The sequence below is a fragment of the Acomys russatus genome, chromosome 18, assembly GCF_903995435.1.
Source record: "Acomys russatus chromosome 18, mAcoRus1.1, whole genome shotgun sequence".
Lineage (NCBI taxonomy): Eukaryota > Metazoa > Chordata > Mammalia > Rodentia > Muridae > Acomys > Acomys russatus.
This window is the reverse complement of record NC_067154.1, coordinates 21,504,310-21,524,094: the sequence shown is the minus strand read 5'-3', so window position 1 is coordinate 21,524,094 and position 19,785 is coordinate 21,504,310. Positions and strand designations below refer to the sequence as shown.

General features: G+C 41.9%; 1 protein-coding gene across 1 annotated transcript in view; it reads right to left on the bottom strand.

Annotated features, from left to right (window-relative positions):
• The window catches only part of Vwa8 (von Willebrand factor A domain containing 8), a 309,886-nt gene that overhangs the window by 236,777 nt on the left and 53,324 nt on the right, over positions 1–19,785 (bottom strand). The window contains exons 5-10 of the mRNA XM_051160869.1: positions 11,376–11,543; positions 10,032–10,196; positions 9,516–9,565; positions 8,876–8,984; positions 6,949–7,053; positions 699–830 (exon numbers count right to left, since the gene is read on the bottom strand). Coding sequence (XP_051016826.1) covers positions 699–830; positions 6,949–7,053; positions 8,876–8,984; positions 9,516–9,565; positions 10,032–10,196; positions 11,376–11,543 — 729 coding nt within the window. The remainder of the gene's footprint in view (positions 1–698; positions 831–6,948; positions 7,054–8,875; positions 8,985–9,515; positions 9,566–10,031; positions 10,197–11,375; positions 11,544–19,785) is intronic.

Sequence of the window (19,785 nt, the reverse complement as noted above, 5' to 3'; positions counted from 1 at the left end):
GTTCAACAGCACAGCTCCTGTTCAAACTGGCCCCTGCAGCTGGCAAAAATTTGACTACAAAACAGGATTCTCTACTAGGAAAATGTTTAAAAGTACTACTTCTTTTTTCTTCATATTTATTAATTTTTCATACTCTATTTTTATCATGGCTTGCACCTCTTCCAACTCCTCCCAGATTCTCCCCACCCACTGCCCTTAATGTTCTTTCTCTCTCAAACAAACAAATCAACATGAACAAACAAAAAACCCCAATAAACCAAAAAAAGTTCAGAAAAGAAAGAAACAAACAAGGAGTCTGTTTTGTGTTGGTGGGTACTCCTGGGCATGGGGTCTGCCCACCCAGGAGTATAGTTGAGGTACCCAGTGACACTCCATTGAAGGAAACTGGCTTTCTTTCCTTCTGCAGTGGGTATCCATTTGAAAGCCTTAGCCAGAACTCATAGCACAAAATATTTTCACTAGCCAACAGTTGGTTTTTCTCAGAGGTAAACTTCACATTTGTGAAGGAAGACTTTCTTCTTTCTCCTGAATTTTTCCCACACAGCTCTGGGTTCCCACACAGATGGAGCCACAAAATGATGGCTCTAGAGAGGTGCAGCAGAGCCCAGGACTTACCAGGGCATCAAAGGCCTCACTCAGGCCGCAGAAGTGGCCAGAATGCGATAGGTTTTAGGATGAATAAAGCTGTCACGACGTACCTTAATGGTCACCTCTTTTCCTGCAACCTGGATTGTCACGTGAGCTTGGGAGATTCGGTTGTCAGTCATCGTCTCCACTCTTACAATCTCTTTAGGAAGCAGGGAGCTTCCAGAACCTTGGAGCTCAAAGCGCTGTAAGTTACCAGAAAGATATGTAATTCACCTTTCATTTCAGAAGTAATGTTAAATAACAGATTCTATCTAATTAGAACTGAAACCATTCCATATTATTTATACCAGCAGAGGCCTGGAGTTAATGAGAGTATTTTACTTTCTACTAACACCTTTCTACTTGAACACTAATTAAAGATGATATAAAAATAGCCCCTGAAATCTACCAACAGGAAGTGAAAATTCTCCATTCCTGAGTTGGTACAAGTTCATGATACTCATGTCTTGGTAACATAACATTACAATTTACCAGAAAGCAATGATTCAACCCTGGAAAGTGCTTAAGTGAAGTAGGCATGCATCAGGGGCTGCTGCTAATGTGCTCCCTGAACTCAGACACCACCCAGCAGTGCCTTTGTGTAGACAGCTTAACTCACTAAAATAATTAGAACAATCAGTCTTGCACAGCGTCTGACATGATGCCATCTGCACTGTAGACTTCTCAATTGTGTGAAATTGGGATTAAAAAGCCAGAACCATTGGTTGTTTCTTGATGTGAGCCAATTATTAACACTCTAACACTGACTACATCCCCTTATACCAGTCACCATGTAACAAATCCATACAGAGAGCAGATATGTTTGTGTGTGTGTGTGTGTGTGTGTGTGTGTGTGTGTGAGTGAGAGAGAGAGAGAGAGAGAGAGAGAGAGAGAGAGAGAGAGAATATAGAATTATTAATTGAAAATTAAAACTCATGCTCAAAGTATGTTCAATATGAAAAGTAAAGGGTTTTAAAATTATTAAATAGAGAAACTTAAACTCAGAACACTTTCACTATAATGAAAGATATGCAGACCAGTGAATGAACAACCATCTGATACTAAAAACAATGACAGAACTCCACAAAATAGTTTTCAGAAGAAAATCATATTCAAACTCAACATTCAAACATGACAGCCCAGTTAAGTCTTCATTCTAGAGACTTAAACCTGCAGGCAATCATTCCTGTCCAGAAACCTAAGAAAAAACAATTTGTATAACCATAAAAATGGAAGTTCACGTGTTACATAATCCACACAGCACACATCAGTGTGGTGACAACTGCTTCCATATTGCAACAATAGACAGGTGGATCTCATGGAGTGACACCGTATTTCAAAGGAGATTCAGCAGAAAGGAGCAAGGCAGAGCAAAGGAGTGAAATTCATCTGAATCAAACCAAACAGCCATTATCTCCAGAAAAACAAACAGGTGAAATCAAAGGGGTGTTCTCCCCACTATGGGATGTTATCTAATGATACAGGGTTTAAGTCAGAGCATGTGTAGTCCAGAAGGCACAAAGGCATTAACCATTTGATGCACTGGTTATACCCTTATAAGTAATTCCAGGTGAAATGTTTCAGTAGAGTAAGAACTGTAGGCCAGATTACAGGTCAGACAGCGGCAAAGCTCCCCTTGCAAGGTGAACTATTGCTTATAGGACTGCTAATCTGAATCCACTCAGAAGAGTGAGGTGCGATTCATTACACCTTAGAAATGGATGACTGACACCAAACCTTCTGATGTTTCTATGGGTTCTGAATTTCAGTTAAGCAAGAGAAATACCATTTTCTGATACCCTTTCTTTAGAAGTATGTTACCTGCACTCTGGTGTGAAATATATCACACTCATGCTGGTCTGCAAGGGTGATCAATCACTAAGCTAAGACCCAGACCTGACACACTAAATCAGTGGTTCTCAACCTGTGGACTGTGTCCCCTTTGGGAGTCAAAAGACCCATACATAGGGGTTGCATATCAGATATCCTGCATATCAAATATTTACATTATGACTCATAACAGTAGCAAATTTACAGTTATGAAGTAGCAACAAAAATAATTTTACTGTTGGGGAATCACCACAACATAAGAAAGAATATGGTATGCACTATGGTAAAGGTACCTCTTGCAGTCTAAGAGCCTGTAACGTTTGCTGAACCTCATAGCCAAGTGTTAATAGCATGCCTTGGAGTCATTACAACTGCTATCCTATTGTGTACTCAGCATGTTTGTTTTAACTTCTCTTTAAGAGAACAACCAACCTTATTGCTTTGGATTTCCCATGTAATTAACTTCTCCAGCATAAGCTAATACATTGCTATAATCTTAAATTCTGAATTCTTCCATGCGCCTGGCCCAAGGTAATGCATGTGGGTTTGTATATGTGTTACGATGACCATCTACTAGAAAGAGAAAACAGGCTGAAAGCGGCCTTATAAATTGAATATCCACCACAGATGTTGAAAACAACACGGATATAGGTTGTTAAGATGTTAACAATATGTTTGTAAGACTGTTATCTGGGTGAGTTGGGGTCAGTTGGAGTCAATGACTTCATCCCTTGTAAAACTCTGTTAAAATTTTCTGTAAAATATTCTTCATTCCTCATTCCTCCTGATGTGATGCTTTCTGTGATGTTCAATAAGAGAGTGAGCAAAGTGCTTTGTTAGACACACACAGGGACACACACAAAGAGACCCAGACACAGGGACAGAGTCACAAAATGAGACAGCATTTAGGCAGGCACAGATTCAGACTCCTACAACAGGCAGAAACAATGGAAGACAGAGGTAGACAGAAGTTGAGAATTCAAAACTGGGCTTGTTCTTGATTATATGACACAAAGGGGAGGTGATTCGATTTCTTTTCCTAATTTGACACCAATGTATTATGGGTAACTCTGAGTTTATTATTAATGTGTGCAATCCTATCAATGTAGCAACAGGATATAGGTTACATTAGGGGTGGGGGTGGGGGAGTAGTGAGAGACACCAAAAGCATTCATTCCTTAATTCTGGGTTGAAAAAGTACAGGGCTAACATCTGTTAACACGAGAAAGGGATAAGGTCATGTTTGTTTGGATGCCAAAACTGCCATGGAATGGATTCTTTTAAATTTGATGTCTCCAGGAGGACTTAGGTATATTTCCTTTCTTATTTTAAAAAGCAATTCTATCTTCTCCAGATACATAATTTTACAAATCGCCTATTTTCATAACTGCTGGTCTTTCTCTGTCCCGTCTATGAAATGCTGACCTGTGACAGCCACAGCTCTTTGCCATCTCCACATTGATATCTAACATGCTTCTCAATCAAATATGTTGACTTTCTACAGTCTCTCCATCCCCAACCTCATCAATAAAAATTCACAATCCAAAAGGTTTGTAATTATCATTGATTCCTTGACTGAGCCCTGTATCCAGGTCTTTAGCAGATCATATTGGCCCTGCCTCCAAACAACCTAAGTCCATTTACCTCTTATCAACCTGACAGCTGGCCAAAGTTCCCATAATCTCTCAACTGGATTAATATAACAATTTTTGACTAATTTTCCTCTGCTTTCTCCCCAGTACTCCACAGATTTCTCATCTTAATCCTTAAACACTGATGCTTCCAGGAGTCAGTATCCGGATTTTCTTCTTGCTACAGAGGCTTATTAGATAATTCCCCATGAATCAATTCAATGAACAGTCATACAATCTCACGAATGAATTCAATGAACACTCATTAGGTAATGATTCCCCAGCATTTCTGTCCTTCACCCCCTCCCCCCTCTCTCTCCTCAAATGCTCTGCTGTCATAGGCAAGGGGCCCCAAAGCCCAGTAAGAACAGCCATGGGTTCCCAAGACAGCCACTGGGAAATCTCCTGACAAGAACCCCGCCCTGGCCAGGCCCCAACCCCACACTCTGGGCCTGCACGCTGGCACCAAGCATTTATCTTTAATATCAAAACAGCTCTAAAATTAGACCTACAATTTAAAAGCTGCCAGGCAAATCCACCTGGAAACCTCAAAGTCAGAAAGATCCCCCTGTAAAGAACTGTCTAGTCTCACAAATATTTCCCTTCTCTACTTTCCCACATTAACTAACAGCATCTCCAGCCACTCACTTGTCCAAGGTGGGTCTTATTTCTCTTGCTCTCTCGCTTTTGCTCACAGCTCTCCAACTCACCCTAATTTTTATCAGCTAGATAACCCTCCACGCCTGTCATCCCATCTCTGAACCATGCCTCCTGCCTACTGCATTCCTATTCATCAGCAAACCACTGCTTTACCAGAGCCATTCCTCTTTTAGCCACAGCGTTATAAGAATCACTGTATTAAAATGCTATTAGAATGTCTGCTGCCCTGACCAGACTGTAAATTCTCCAAGAGGAGCGATCAGACAGCATCTGTTTCTGCATCTCTAGAATCCACTATGTAGACAATTATTTGCCAAATAATGAATGCTCAATTAGTGTTTGTTGATCTGGATAAAAACACTAAACATAAGATCTTTCCAAGTTTCACACAGAGAGCTATGGTTCAGACTATATTATCAATGAACAAGGGAGGCACACCCTTCCTAAATCTCCAAGGGAACAAACTAATTTAGCCATTGTCATCACAGAGACCTGCTTAAGTAGAACGAGTGCCAAGACATGTTATAAGAAGCTTGGACACATCTGTTACTAAACTGCAAGCAAACAAACCATTCTCACAGCACGGCAAGATGAGAATGAAAGCATTTTCTTTCAGAAGCCTTCGCTAAAGCTAGAGTGATTCCATGGCTACAGAGATGTTTTAAGAACAGGAGCATCATATGACAGGCACCATCTGGGCAGTGAAGTCATTACAGCCATTTCTATAGCTGGTTCAGAAAAAACAAAAGTATTCTGAGCTTTGGATGGCTGCATTTTCAGTGAGTAATAAGTTTTCCTTTAAAATGCTGTCTAATTAAAAGATAACATTAAAATTCAAATGGATATACAACTCAACTGAAACTATTTGTTAGTTTCCATGATAGCTATGAGAGAGAATACACCTTCTTGATTTGTATTTTACAAGATATTCAGAGATGACACTAATTTCCAGTTATGAAGGTATTTGTATGTACGTACACAAACACACACACACACCAGCTTTGTACCTTCCTAAGTCAACCATCAATCAAATGACAGCCTAATAGTAATTTTTCAACTTACATAATTCTTCCATTTTTGTTGGTAACCTTTTTACATTAAAAAGGAGATTTGCTTTCCCTGAATATTCAACATTTTTTCTTAATCAGTATGGACTTATGAATACCAATTTTATACATTGGATTATCATCAACTGCTGTTTAGTTTTAATGCTCAAATCAGAAGCTCTTCAGTGGTTTCAATATGCCAACATCATTTACTGAAAATCTCCTAGATCTCATCTTCTGTTTCTTGACCCAATCTTCAGTTCAGCTCTAATTCTCAGGAATCAGTGCACATGGGATTTAGACATGCAGACATTTGGTGTGATCATGGTTTCTAAGCTCTGTTAGGTGACAGAGCTCAAAGATATGCGCGCATATACATACAACTTTTCATACAAATTGCGTAACATTATCCTCTGGCTATGACAGGGTTACCACCATACTGAAATCAGATAGGCTGTTCACCAACATAAGACTTTCACAAGAATGCCCACTGACATTCCTTCGTGACAGGGAGAGCAGGTTCACAGCAGTGTGTAAGCATCTCTCTCACAAGGCAGCACACAAGGAGTTCACGGGCCCACAGGACCCACACCTGAGTATTCAGTGTGACCACTGTAAAGTCTCCAGGCTCCCGTAAGTAACCTAGATCAAACCCTCTGGTGCACCACAGTAGACCTGGGCGGAATCACTTCCTCAGTATGCTGCTTGTGCTCTGTGTGGGGCAAGAAGACATCTGTTTGTCTTCCCAGAAAAAGGTGATGCTGATGGATATGCATGAAAAGAAACATGATTCACAGTCATATCTCCATTTCTAATCCAGTACCTCAGGGTTCTTTCATGTTTTACCCTTCCATGTCCATAATTTTTCTGCAAGAATGAGATGCATAACTTCCACTACAATTAATGTAGTCATTCTTTTGTTCAATTGTATTTGTTTATTTGCTAATCCGCCAGCCATGCCCACACCGGAGTGTTTGCTTCCCACCACTTTGTTGTAACTGGAATGGAATGTTTCCCATCTTGGGAGAGGAAGAAGGGAAGACAATGGAAGGAAAAAAAGATAGGTGAAGAAAAATAAGAGTGAGAGGATCAGGAAAAATGGAAAGGAGAGTGAAATGAAGAGGATAAAAGGGAAGGAAAAGCAGATACTCACTTTTAAAACACCCTCCACAGCCATCTTCCCTTCATGTGCTAGCAAAATCGTGTAAGGGTACACCCACTGGATTGCATGGTCAATTGACATCATAGGAAAGGAATCCTATTTAGGAGCAGACATACAGAGAGGTCAGCAACATCTCAATCACAGAAAATGTATCTTAAATGCACATATATGGCTGAAGTTGCTTTATTTTCCCAGATGCATATAAAAAAAAATCTTCCAGCAGTGCTCTCTACCCTAGCCCTGAGCCCTGGCACTCACTCCCACCCTTCATCTATATAGCTGGTCCCTGTGCTTCTTCACCCTGCTCTTGCCTCGTTCTTGAGCTCTGGATCAAACCTTCAGTTTCTATCAGATGATTCTATGATATATAGATTTGACACATCTGCAAGATGACACATTTCCTCACTCTAGTCACACAAAGCACTACACATCCTTTATTCCTAATATGAATTAATCTCATCTATATCCATCAAGTCTCACAATTGCACCTACAAAGTTAAAAACTGCACACTAGCCTCAAATTCTTCACCCAAATCATATCACACTCAAGTCTGTGCACACCATTCACAGAGTCCCTGCCAGAGCACACAGAAGATCTTCATATGGGCTGTCTATTAGACGAGTTAGCTGAATCACTGTTAACACATTCTGGAGTGTGGCAACAGTGTTCTGGACAGACAGGGTGCACTTGCACTTTTAAAAAACATTGCTTTTACCTTCAAGTAGCTCAGAAAAAAAAAATGAGAGTGGAAGGGTACATGTGCAAGCAGAGGGTAACAAGAGGGGCTTCTTACTCAAGTGATTTTGGTGATTGTTTTGCTATTTTTAAACTTTTTTTTTCACATTAGAGAATTTTCAAAGTAAAAACTACTGAAGAAAACTGAAAATATGCAGAATTTAATAAACAAGAAGTATTCTAATGTATACAACACTGTAAACAATATGTAGGAAAGCTAACCAACTACACTAACTGCAAACACTGGGGGAAAGCAATAAACATTTAAAAAATAAGAGTCTTACTTCAGATGCTGCCTGCCTCATCAGGGTCTTACTCAGTGTTCCAACAGCCGCCATCCTCCCTTCCACTGCCATGCAACCAGGATCTCCCTACTCTCCTAGCTCCTAACAAGGGTATCTTCTTCTAACATAAAAACCATCGCTTCACACTCCACCTACCTCACAACCTCTAGTGGGCCATTCCTCCCTCATCATAAAATCCAACAGGCTTACTCATCAACAGAGTAACTCATGGTAGGGTCCTAACCTCTGTCTCCACCACAAACAGTTCTAACGATACGACTTGTTCTCCTTCTGCAAACATTCCAGGCCCATCTGTGGCTGAACATTTTGTATGTGCCCTCTGCCCTAAAGACTTTCCCATCACTCCAGACAGGACGCCACATGCTTTGAGAAAGTAACTGCATTCCCTGCAGATGTATTCAGATCTGCTCATATACTCTCTATGTGTGACCTAGCTTCCTTCCCTTCCCACAGCTGCTAAAAGTCGTGTGGACACGGGCTGCCATTAGGATCCTGGAGCCACTTTTTCGCCCCCACAAGTTAGGAGACCTGCTGCACTAGGAGGCTGTGTCCTTTTGCATAACCACTAACCCTGACTGCTGGATGCTAGGGTGGAAGCAGCAACTCAGCCTCTATTTCCCTACCGTGTATCTCTTACTGGATCAGCCTGAAGCTGACTTTCCTCCAGGAGGCTGCTTTTCCACCTTTCCCTTCAAAACGTCAAGCTTTCCAGAGAGTGAGCATGTTGCTGGCCTCTGTACGGTTTGCCCCAGTGCATACATCAGTCTCAGGCCTTTCATACAAGAATGACAAGTGACTCATCTCCAATGATGAACTTTCAATGTGTCTTTGCCACATCTGAGTATACGGGTCCCCCACTGGTTTCTTGTCTACTTACCAGGATTTGAACTGCCGCTGGTAAACTATCTAGGGGGAAGTCTGGAAGTCCAAGTGTGGAGGATTCTTGGGAGCAGAGGGTTGTAGCAAAGGATAAAAGCTGCGAAATCCTGGAGGGGAACAGATTCTAAGTTTTATTTGCATAATTTGTCATATAAAATGTATGTTAAGTATAAAATGGTTGGGCTGATTTCATTAACCTAAGAAAGATGAAGCGTACTATGAATTCTTAAAAAACAGTGGTTCACATAATAACCCATTAAAAATCCAGAGACGTTTCCTCTAATCTATCATAGTATGTGAGGTTTTCACACCCTGGTCCAAATCTGTCATGTGCACCTCATCCCCTTTCTAAAGCTTAAGCCGAAGGTCTCAGTGCTGTGAGCATTTTGTGCGCTGAGGATACAACACAAACTCTCAAGCACCCTGCTCTGTTGCAGTTCTTAGGATCTTTGCTTCGCTCTCTGTCTGGAAAAGGCATGCTCATACTTTTGGACTCATGTCAACATGCCTGCCTTTGTGAAGACTCTATAAAGACTCAACAAATTAAACTGTTAAGCAATCTTTTAGTTTAACAACAACAATTTAATTTTTAAACAAATTAAACGTTTAATCATCCAATATTTATAAAGTATACTTACTTCTCAGGAGAAACATTAGCTCCAACTGAATATAATAGTCTTAGTTGGTCCTAAATAACAGAAGCATATACAACCTATTAATAATAAATACACAGATAAAACACAAATGTTTTATGTATATCAACCAAACTTTTAATTAAGTAGACACTATAATTTATAGCATTTTGTGATACGTTCTGTTTAATAAAGGCAAAGGCAGCCTTTTAAAAAAGACTCAGGGGGCTGCAGAGAGATCAGTGGTCAAGAACAGTAGCTGCTCTTCCAAAGGACCCGAGTTCAATTCCCAGCACCAAGATGGTAGCTCACAACTGTCTGTAATTCCAATCCCAGGGGATCAGACGCCTTCTTCTGGGCTCCACAGGTACTAAGCACATGAGTGGTGCATACAGACATACATGTAGGCAAAACATGCATATGCATAATATAAAAAATAAAAATATACTAACATTGATATAGAATTTAATGTCTTGTTATGGATAGAAACCATTTCAAGCACTATGTCCTTGACATACTTACCTGGAAGGGTAGAAAATAAATATCTCTGGCTTGAAATCGAGAACGGAGAGGGGGGTCTAATGGATTCCCAGAGTACCTGGGCACTGGCAAACCCAAGGCAATCACTCGGAAATGCTCACTAACTCTGACAATCTTCCAGGCATCCAGCTCCTCTTTAGTGTGATCCTAGAAAGTAAGAGTTCAAAACACAACAGCATAAGTGATGCGGATGACAGCTGCCAGAGCGAGTGACAGACTTCAAAGGCAAGAGCTACCAGGACAAGAACTCAAACCCTGACTGCTGAGGAACTCAACTGAAGCCAAATTATGCTTATAGGCAGTTCTATTAAGGTAGATGACTAATACCGGGTTTTTTTTTTTTAACTCATTTTTCTCATTTTACTTTCCAGAATTTCACATCTACTATTCCACAAATCTCTCATGTAATTAGCCACAATACAGATGGAGAATATTATACAAATGAACAAACAGAGGTCAAAGGAGTTAGGTAACATGCCCATGGTCCTGTGTGAGATAGAGCTAACAGCAGCAACAGGCCACAGTTGGAGTCATAAGAGAACCCGGCTCAGCCACCTTATACAGGCTCTAGCTCAACTACCAAAGATATTTGTGATGTTACCCTAAGAGCCTCAGTTTTCTCACCTATAAGGTACAAATAATATAACCTGCAGGATTCTGAGTGTCAGAAAAACCAAGTATGAGAATATATGTGAGTGTCCACATATACCCATCAGGCAGACACCTGGTAAATGTGCCTTTCTTTCCTAACTCTGTCAGTGGCTCAGCACAGTCATACGCAGATTCATGGCGTTCTACAAAATGTCTATGTAAATCTGCATATATATTATATATTAGGGTTAGGACACTTGTGCGCTGTCAATTGAGCACTGGGAATCAAAGTGGGATCCTCTGGAAAAGCAACAGCTGCTTTTAACCACTGAGTCATCTCTCCAGCCCTCAGAAGGTCTTTTTTAACACCCTATTCACATCTGTTAGTCCCTACTGGCCACTGTATTTTCTGGATGCTATTCAGCTTTGTATCTCAGATGGTCAGCACTGTCTAAAAGTTATTGCCTTTAGAGTTGTTAAAAGAATGAAAAAAGCAGGTAAACAGGTAAGAGGAGCTATTAAGATGATCAAAGAAATGGGCAACTCTAATAATTGAAGAAGTCTTTGCAGATGGAACAGCCTTTTACAATTGTGTAAATGTGTGATTTACTCAGGCAGTTTGCCAAAGAAAAGGGCCACCTGAGCACTGCCCTAATTCCCAGTCGCAGCTCACAGATGGCACACCCCACTCCCAAGGCAGAGGTCAGAGGTCAGAGCCGGCTCTCCGTTGCTTACTTGGAGAAGCTTGTCATAGCGCTCAGCAGACATGAGGAAGCGTCCATCTTCAAGCTGCATCTCCCGGTTCTCCAGCAAGTTGTTCAGTACTGGAAGCACGTTTCTCTCCGCCTTTTCCAAGCCTTCCAGCACCAGCGTCCTGCCCTCTGTGGCAGCCCGAACAGCACACTGTGTCCAAGAGAAACAAGGCCAAAATGAGGACAGCGATGGCAGCAGAGCCTGGTTGTCCCTGCACTGCAACTAAACGTGTTCCCTGTTACAGAGACTGAGAATCAGGCAGGTGGACTCGATCCTAATTTGTTTTCTCTGCTTATCTGATTTCAGGCAAACGGTTTTACCTCTTTGTGCCTGTTTATTCATCTGGTAAATGAAGAGAATCGGGGAGGATCTCTAGGGTTTTTTGAAATGTTACATTTTAGATTACATAGCCAATGAAACAGAAAACTAACAGCTATCTATGAATGGGTAACAAAATTAAACAATAAACAGATTCCTTAATTAGAGAAGAGAAAGGACAGTAATAGAGCCTGGCCTCTATTCCGTAAGTGTCTTGTAAGAACCAAAAAGCTGTGTAGAAGAGTTTGAAGACCATAGTGTGTGCAAATGGGTGATTAAAACAAACTCTGTTTCTGTGTCATGTTCCACGCTGACAACATTGCCCGTTTCTCTGACTGAATTGATGCACACTGTATCCCCACAGATTTAAGAAAATTAGTAATAGAAAGAAAAAAAAAAAAAAACAGGGAGCAGATAATGACCCAGAAAATGGTGAAGCTTCTCCTTTAACTGACAGGTCCTGAGAACACACATTCACATCAAAGTTCCTGAAAATCAGCTTTAGAGAAAAATCTAATTCACATTTCTCTGCGTGCATCACAGACAGAATTAATGCTGCTAAATATAAATCAGCACTCAGTCATCACTGGCTTCACGACGACGGAGTCTTAGAACAAAAGCCTCTCCTTTCCTGTCTCCTCACTGAACGCAGGTCCAGAATTACACTCTCACCCACGGCCTCCACCTCAGCTGCTCACGCTGCTTCCAGGGAATCGCCATCGTGCCAGGGTGCAGGGACCTTTCCTATGCTGATGGGTTTCCAACCTCCAGCTCCCCAAGCTTCAGGGCCACATGGCTGCTCTGCATGGACAACGGCAACCAGACCCCACAGCATCCAGGCTGTCCCCTATAACATGTCCCGCTTCCTCCAGATCTGCTTCATCTCTATCCTAGTTTGATTTCCATCAATTATCCCACTTTAAACATCAAGACCAAAGCAACGGAGACACAAAGGTCTGTCTCATCTTACAAGCCCCAGGTAACAATCAATGTGGAAATACAAGATGGATACTTAAGGCATGAACCCAAAGTAGAAACCACAGAATACTGCTCACTGATTTCTCCTCCACAGCTTGCTCGGCTACCTTATATAACCCAGACCACCTGCACAGGCATAGCACTGCCTGGAGTGGGCTGGGCCCTCCCACATGAGTCATTAATCAAGAAAATGTCCACACACTTGGCAATCCAGCCAATTCCTCTCTGTGGGGAGGAGGCGTTCCTCTTCCCAGGTGACTCTAGCAATAGAGTAATCAAGTTGTTGTTTTATTTACAAAACCTAGCCAGCACGTCTTATACCATTCATCTGTGACAGGATCCCAAAGCTGTATCTCATCTCCTAGATCTGCTTTATCTCCATAGTATGATAATCTAACATCCTTAACTGAACTTGAACTTGAACTTATCCAACATGACAACTGGCCTGACATCCCAGAATACAGGAGCCTGAGACAAGAGGAAGGAAGGTGAAGGCCAGCTGGGTCTACCCTGCCACAAAAACCACTGAGGCCAGAACATTTCTCAGTGCATCCCTTCCTCCCCTCCCCTAGTTCAGGCCTCTCTGTCCCACAGCTCAATCTCTATAGACACTCCTAAGACACATCTGCACCAGGCCCTGCTATCAGCTGCCTCCTCACACGCAGCCCGTTACTGACTACGCACTTAGTGTGACTCCCCTGTACACGCCAAACTACTCTACTAGGAAATCTCAATCTTTACTTACAATGACCTTTTTTGTTTTATTTAGTTTTCCTTTTAGTGTTAACCAAAAAAGGGGGTGAACCACATTCTACTCCCCTCCACATACCCAGCCAGTCCCCAGAGAAATCTCTGAAGTGCTACGGCACTCATTTTCCAAATATCAAAGAAAAACTAGGAACTTCTTAATGAGAATTTCCTTTTAATAAGTTGTAGAACTTTCCATGGTTTAACAGTTAATTTACTTCAGGTATCTCTGACAGACTAAAGATATCCATCCCACTTTCGATAACTATCCCAATTTAAAGATAACTACACCACTTTAAAAACAAGACCAGCTCACGAATGAGTCTTCAAATCTATCATTATTACAGATATTTTTTATTTTCTTCTATGAAACTGCCCATCATCTCATGGTATTTATTTATTTACTGTTAATTGATGAATCAAGGTGACTTCAGGGGCCCCAAGGACTGGAATATAGGGGAATCTCACCTCTTCCAACTGTGTAAAGAATAAAACCAGAACCATTGTTCCTGGGATATCAAAACTCAAACAACAAATTGGCACAGAAGGGCCTGGGCTGCTTTCTCATAAAAACATATTTCAGGTGAGGTCTCCATTAAGCTGTCTTTCATAAGAAGCCTATCTTCTCAGGAATGCACAGCTCACAATAAAAAATAAGTGATTATCACCACTAGCAGCAAGACCCTTTTTTAAGTTAAATTTTTAGCAACCTTTATTATAAGATGAGCTTTACATAATTTTTTTTAATCCCGTGTGGTGAGAAAAAGCTTAGAAATACACAGACTAAAATTTCCTAGCTTACCAACTTTGGGAAGGAAAGGCAACACGTGACAACATGCAGCTGAGGGAGTGAGCGGCCAACCCTTCCTTCACCTCACAGACACGGGGGGCCTCGTGCACGAGACCCAGAGAACTCATGCAGAGGGCAGGGACAGCTGCCAAACACACTCTGGTGGATGTGTGGCGATGGGAAACCAGGAAAGTGGTGGACAAACAAAGACAGTATCCTTGTGATCATGTGAAAACCCTCACCAGAGCAAATATCACACAGTAGGGTCCTCAGGTTAGGAACACTGATAAAGAATAGAAGAGAAATTCACTATTTGGAAGACATCACAGCAGTAAGTGTGGCAGGCAAGAATCATAATAGAGGGGAAACTAGTTATCTGTATACACTCAAATATCTTCCCAAAAGATATCATAAATGACAAAAAACAACCCCAAAAACTGTAACACTGAGAACCTGCAAGAACCTACTCTGTTTGGTCAAAACCAGCGTTGCCGGTAATGAGCTCTGCCAGCCTCACACAGTAGGCTTCTGTTACCATAGATGCAACATCACTTCCACACACTCTTAACAAGACAGCATCATTTCAAACACGAGGGAACATCAGACAAACCAAAAATCTCCAGAGTTACTGGCTGGCCACCACGCAGGTAGTGGATCGCTTACAGAATCAGTCAAAAAGTGGGTGTGTTGAAACGCAGAGGAAGAAATTGTGAATAAATAGAGAAAAGAGACTAATTAATTACTAAAATAAAATTTAAGGAGGTTGTTGATTGGTATTAGAGCAAGCTACTGTCTTTATGAGATCCATAGCTCAACTAAGAATTTAAAAAACAGTAAATCTCTCCAACATTTTTATAATTTGACATAACGTTATTAATTTTATGCACTAAGTGGCAATAAAATGGATGTTTCACATCACAGTTGAACCCAAGTATGAGGATATAAAAAAAGATTTACTGATATACTTTGCTTTCTGTTGGCGTGATAAACACAAGGACCAAAAAAAAAAGTCAACTTGGGGAGAAAAGGGTTTATTTGGCCTACAATTTACAGTCCAACATCAGAAGTGCTGGCAGAAACTTGAAACGGGAGCCAGCAGGCAGGAACTGGGGCAGGAACCACAGAGGAATGCTACTCTTGGCTTGCTTCTCATAGCAAGCTCCGCTGCCTTTCTTAGACAACCCAGACCCAAGTGGTCAGGGACGGTGCTGCCCATGGTGACTCAGGCTCTCTTAGGTGGTATAGCCATCGAGAAAATGCCTCGCTGGGCGATCTGGTAGAGGGACTCTAGTTTGTGACAAAAATGAGCCAGCACAATTATAAACTTTATGTAACAGCATGGCAACAACTTTAAAAATGATAAATTCTGAAAAGGGGAAGAAAAAGAAATAATGTCAAGCAAAATATCACGAAAGATTTTTACTTTCTCATGTGCCCCTCGGTAATGTGGCTATCGAAGCCAGAGCCAATGTGTTTCCTTGGCATGGGCACAGCCATATCAGGGACCCCAGACCCATAGAGACTGGCAAAGCCTCCCTCTACCCCAAGAGTGGAAGGATGGTCCTTTCTCCGGTCCAAGTGCAAATGCTGACAGTGTGTGCAAGTGTGTTTACGAATGATGGAGCAGGCTGTGCAAAAGAAAGCACGGGCAGCTTCTGCCCGGATGACTGCAGCCCGAGACTTCCTCCCCCTGTGCACGCACACTAGGGTTCAGGGTTGTTGAGTAACACCTACTCCATTGGACTGAGCACAGCCCACCTGAATGCAGCTTTTCTGTCCGTGTGTTTGTGTGTCTGTCCTCTCTTTATTCCCTTGCCTCCCCAGACAGGTCACGTCCCTTAGCCTCATGGGTGATAGCACATACTAAAACTTTTCGATATAGCAGCAAGAATATTAGCTGACAGGAAGAAGTCTCAGGCAGATGCTCTGTAGTAAGGAAATCTGAAGCACTCAACTGAAAGAGTGAGATGAGTACCAGGCACCACCTTGGTTACCAAAGCGCCACCTGACTCCTTCAGACTATGAAATTCCTTAAATGCTTTCATCCACACTTTCAGATGTTGTTACTATAATCTGATTAAATCTGCAGGGATAAATAAAACTTAACAATAAGTAAGATAGCATTTCAATGACATTTCAGGTCATACATAAGCTTCAACTTAGTTGAATAGAAAAATATGCTACAAATGTTGAGCCTAACACAGGGCAAGCATCTCGCCCTTGCTCAGTGATGTCCCCTTTGTCTCATGTCTACTCACTATTGAAGGGAGGAGCAATGCTGGCCTTCCCTGTTCTCTCATGTACACTGCATCTCCCTAGCAGCACCCATTGGTCCTCAGAGGAGTGCCCTACCCTCTAAAGCTGGCTCTCAGCAGGCCACTCGAACTTATGGAGTAACAGTACAACGGCCCAGTTAAGACACACTGTTATATAAGCCTGGGACTATATGAAGGACGCAGCTATCGACACCCACACGTGCTGTGAGAACAGAAAAAGCTTAAATATGAGCTTGAGAGAATTAGACACTCTGAAGTTTTTCTACGTAGACTGGTAAACACTGTGCAGAGCTTCTCTTGAGCTCTTAAAACCCATAAAAGGACAGTGCGTGTCCATTTCATACGTGGCATGACTAGTTGTGGGAGGCCCTCAGAGAAGAAAGCAGACCAGCTTTAAAGAGTCTTTCTTGTCTGTCAGGTGACAGAACCTCCCTCAGAGACCTAATTCTTTCAAATAAAAATCAGGGAAAGAATACAGCAAGATCCTGCTGACCCAGCCGTCTCACCCTCAGCCTAACAGCCCAGCACAGAGACGTAAAGGAGTGCAAGGAAAAGCAGGGGCATGACCTAAAATAAAAACACTACGTTTGTTCTAGATTGGGTTCCAATTTGAGAAGACCTGAGGCAAGTAATTAATCTAAATGTCTGTGGCCTCATTTACGAAATGAAAGTATCCTCAAAAGGCATCAAGAATGTAGTAATTTAAATATCAAAGCAGTACTAGAGTGAAAAGGTAATGTTACTTACTAAAATGCAAATCATTGCTAATAGATTCCAAAAAGCTCCACATTTACTCAAAAAACTACAGTGTGCAAAGGTACTGAAGTGGGGAGTAAAAAAAAAAAAAAGCTTTAAGGTCTTTACTCAGAGAGTGTATGCGTATGTGCAAGTACACACCTGCGTGCAGAGGCACAGGGTCAGCACTGAGTATCCTCTTCAATTGCTCTCCGTCTTATTTTTTGAGACAGGGTCATCACTGAGCCTTGCGCTCACAATTCTGCTAGACTAGCTGGCCAGCAGGTTCAAGAGATCAGCCTGTATCTGTCCTGTTCCAGTCCAATGCCAGCCCCCAGCACTAGGGTCACATGTATCCTGGCCTGGCTTTTATGTGAGCGCCTAGAATCAAACTCAGGTCCTCCTGATGTGCAACAGGCACAATATGGGACTTGACCATCTCCTCAGCCCCAAAGTTTTATTTTAAAATATCAGAAGAGTAAAGCCTTTCTCCTCTGAATAAAATAAATAAATACCAAATAGGATAAGTTGATCTTTTATTTGCTACTATGATGTAAATGTGTCCCTCAAAGATGGCGAACTTGATACTTAATGCTCAGTGCAGCGGGGTTAAGATGTGGGCTCTTTAAAAGGCAATTAGGTTATGAAGGCTATTTACTATGATTGGACTAATGGTATTACCTTGAAAGTGGATTCGTAATTGTGCGAAGATGAATCTGGCCTCTAGCTTCTCTCAATGCTCTTATGTTCCTGTCCTTTCTTCCTTCCCCTTCCATCTTCCTGCCAAGAAAACTTTCCTCAGATAAGAGCACCTCACCTTTGGACTTCCCAGCGTAGAGCTGTGAGTCAAATACATTTCTGGTCATTACAGCAGCTTCAGGCACTCTGTTACAGTAGTACAAAACTACAGTGCCTTACTCTGCCGCTTCCTTGCCATGAGTGCCTTAGCTCAGTCAGGGGCATCTCTGAGCTCCCCTTCTTTCTAATGGGGTTAAAATCCCATGAGATAACCCGAGAACATAGTAAGTTGTTAAAAAACAATCAGTGACTAGGTATAATGGCACACACCACCTTTAATCCCAGCACTTGGGACGCAGAGGCAGGCAAATCTCTGTGAGTTCAAAGCTAGCCTGGCCTATACAATGAGTTCCCAAACAGCCAGGGCTACAGAGTGAGAGATCCTGTCTAAGAAAAAAAAAAAAAAAAAAAAAAAAACAGTCAAAGAACATGGAAACAACTAGAAATGATTGGATTTAACAACCCAGATACAGAAAGACAAGTTCTGCATGATCTCAGCTACATAAGGAACCTAAAAATCTTTGACTGGTGGTTTCTAAAGGCAAGAGAGCAGAGAAGAATGGGCAGGAAGGGAATGCCGCACAGGCGCTGGGTAGTTAGAAAGGAGTTGGTACAGGTGTGCTGCTCAGGGTAGTGTGACAACAGATGATGCTGGGATATATGTTTCAAAAGCTAGTAGAAAGGGCTCTGAGCGCCTCACCACGGGCATTTTGTTTGTTGTCATTTCTATACACTACCTGGCTCTAGTTCAGGGTCTAGAGCAAGCCTGTGTACTTAATATTAATATCTTTTTACTAAGCAAAGTTCTCCTTTTGTCACAAAAAGATAACTGGACAAGGTCAGGGCTAGTTTGTACAGAAAGACCCTTAGGTACAGTATTAGTCGGCATATGCATGAAACCTGTGACCTTGGCCTCCTTAGAACAATGACCTATTTTCACAAATACAAACCACATTTCATTTTGCTGTGATTATAATATCCGACCCAATAAACTGTGAATACATAATTACATGGCACTGACATTCAGTTATTAATAAAAAAAAGTTAAAGCCAAGCCTATTTTCTTTTGATTTTTTAAATTATTGTTACAATTATGAACAGCAGCATGTGGTCACTGCAATGGTCACTGTGATCAGCATGGTCAACATCACTACTTTGGGAGGAAACAACAGAATCAAATCCCACCTCTATTATTAGTAAATTACATGGCCCTGGCCATGGAAGCCTATCATGTCCTCTGTAAGACAGGTAAGTCATCTCCCCCTCTGAGGAAGTTCTGAAGAATAAGTAACCCTGATATAAAAGCACCTGCACAGGAGAGATCCCTCCAACAAACATCTCATCTTGCCCTTCAAACTTCACAAAGAGCCTACTATGCCAGAGTGCACTTATAAACCCCAATCGATACTTGGGAACACACTCACATGCACACACATGCATGCCAGCTCTTATGGTTTCCAGCAGAAATGTCCCTCCAGGTGGGGGTGGGGCCTGGCCATTGGAATTGAGCAGCTCCAGGCAGGCCTTGGAAGGCTCTACTCCAGGTCCTGGTTACAGCCCACTCTCTCTTCTCCGCTTCCTGGTCGGTCTCCACAGGAACAGTCTCTGGCACCCACTCCCACCACAAAGACTGACAGTCTCTGCTGATTTCCCTGCCAGACTAACTGAAAACCCTCAGAAACCATGAAGTAAAATCAGCCTCTCCTCTCTTGGGCTTTTTGCGAGCGGTACTTCGGTCACAGAGACACAA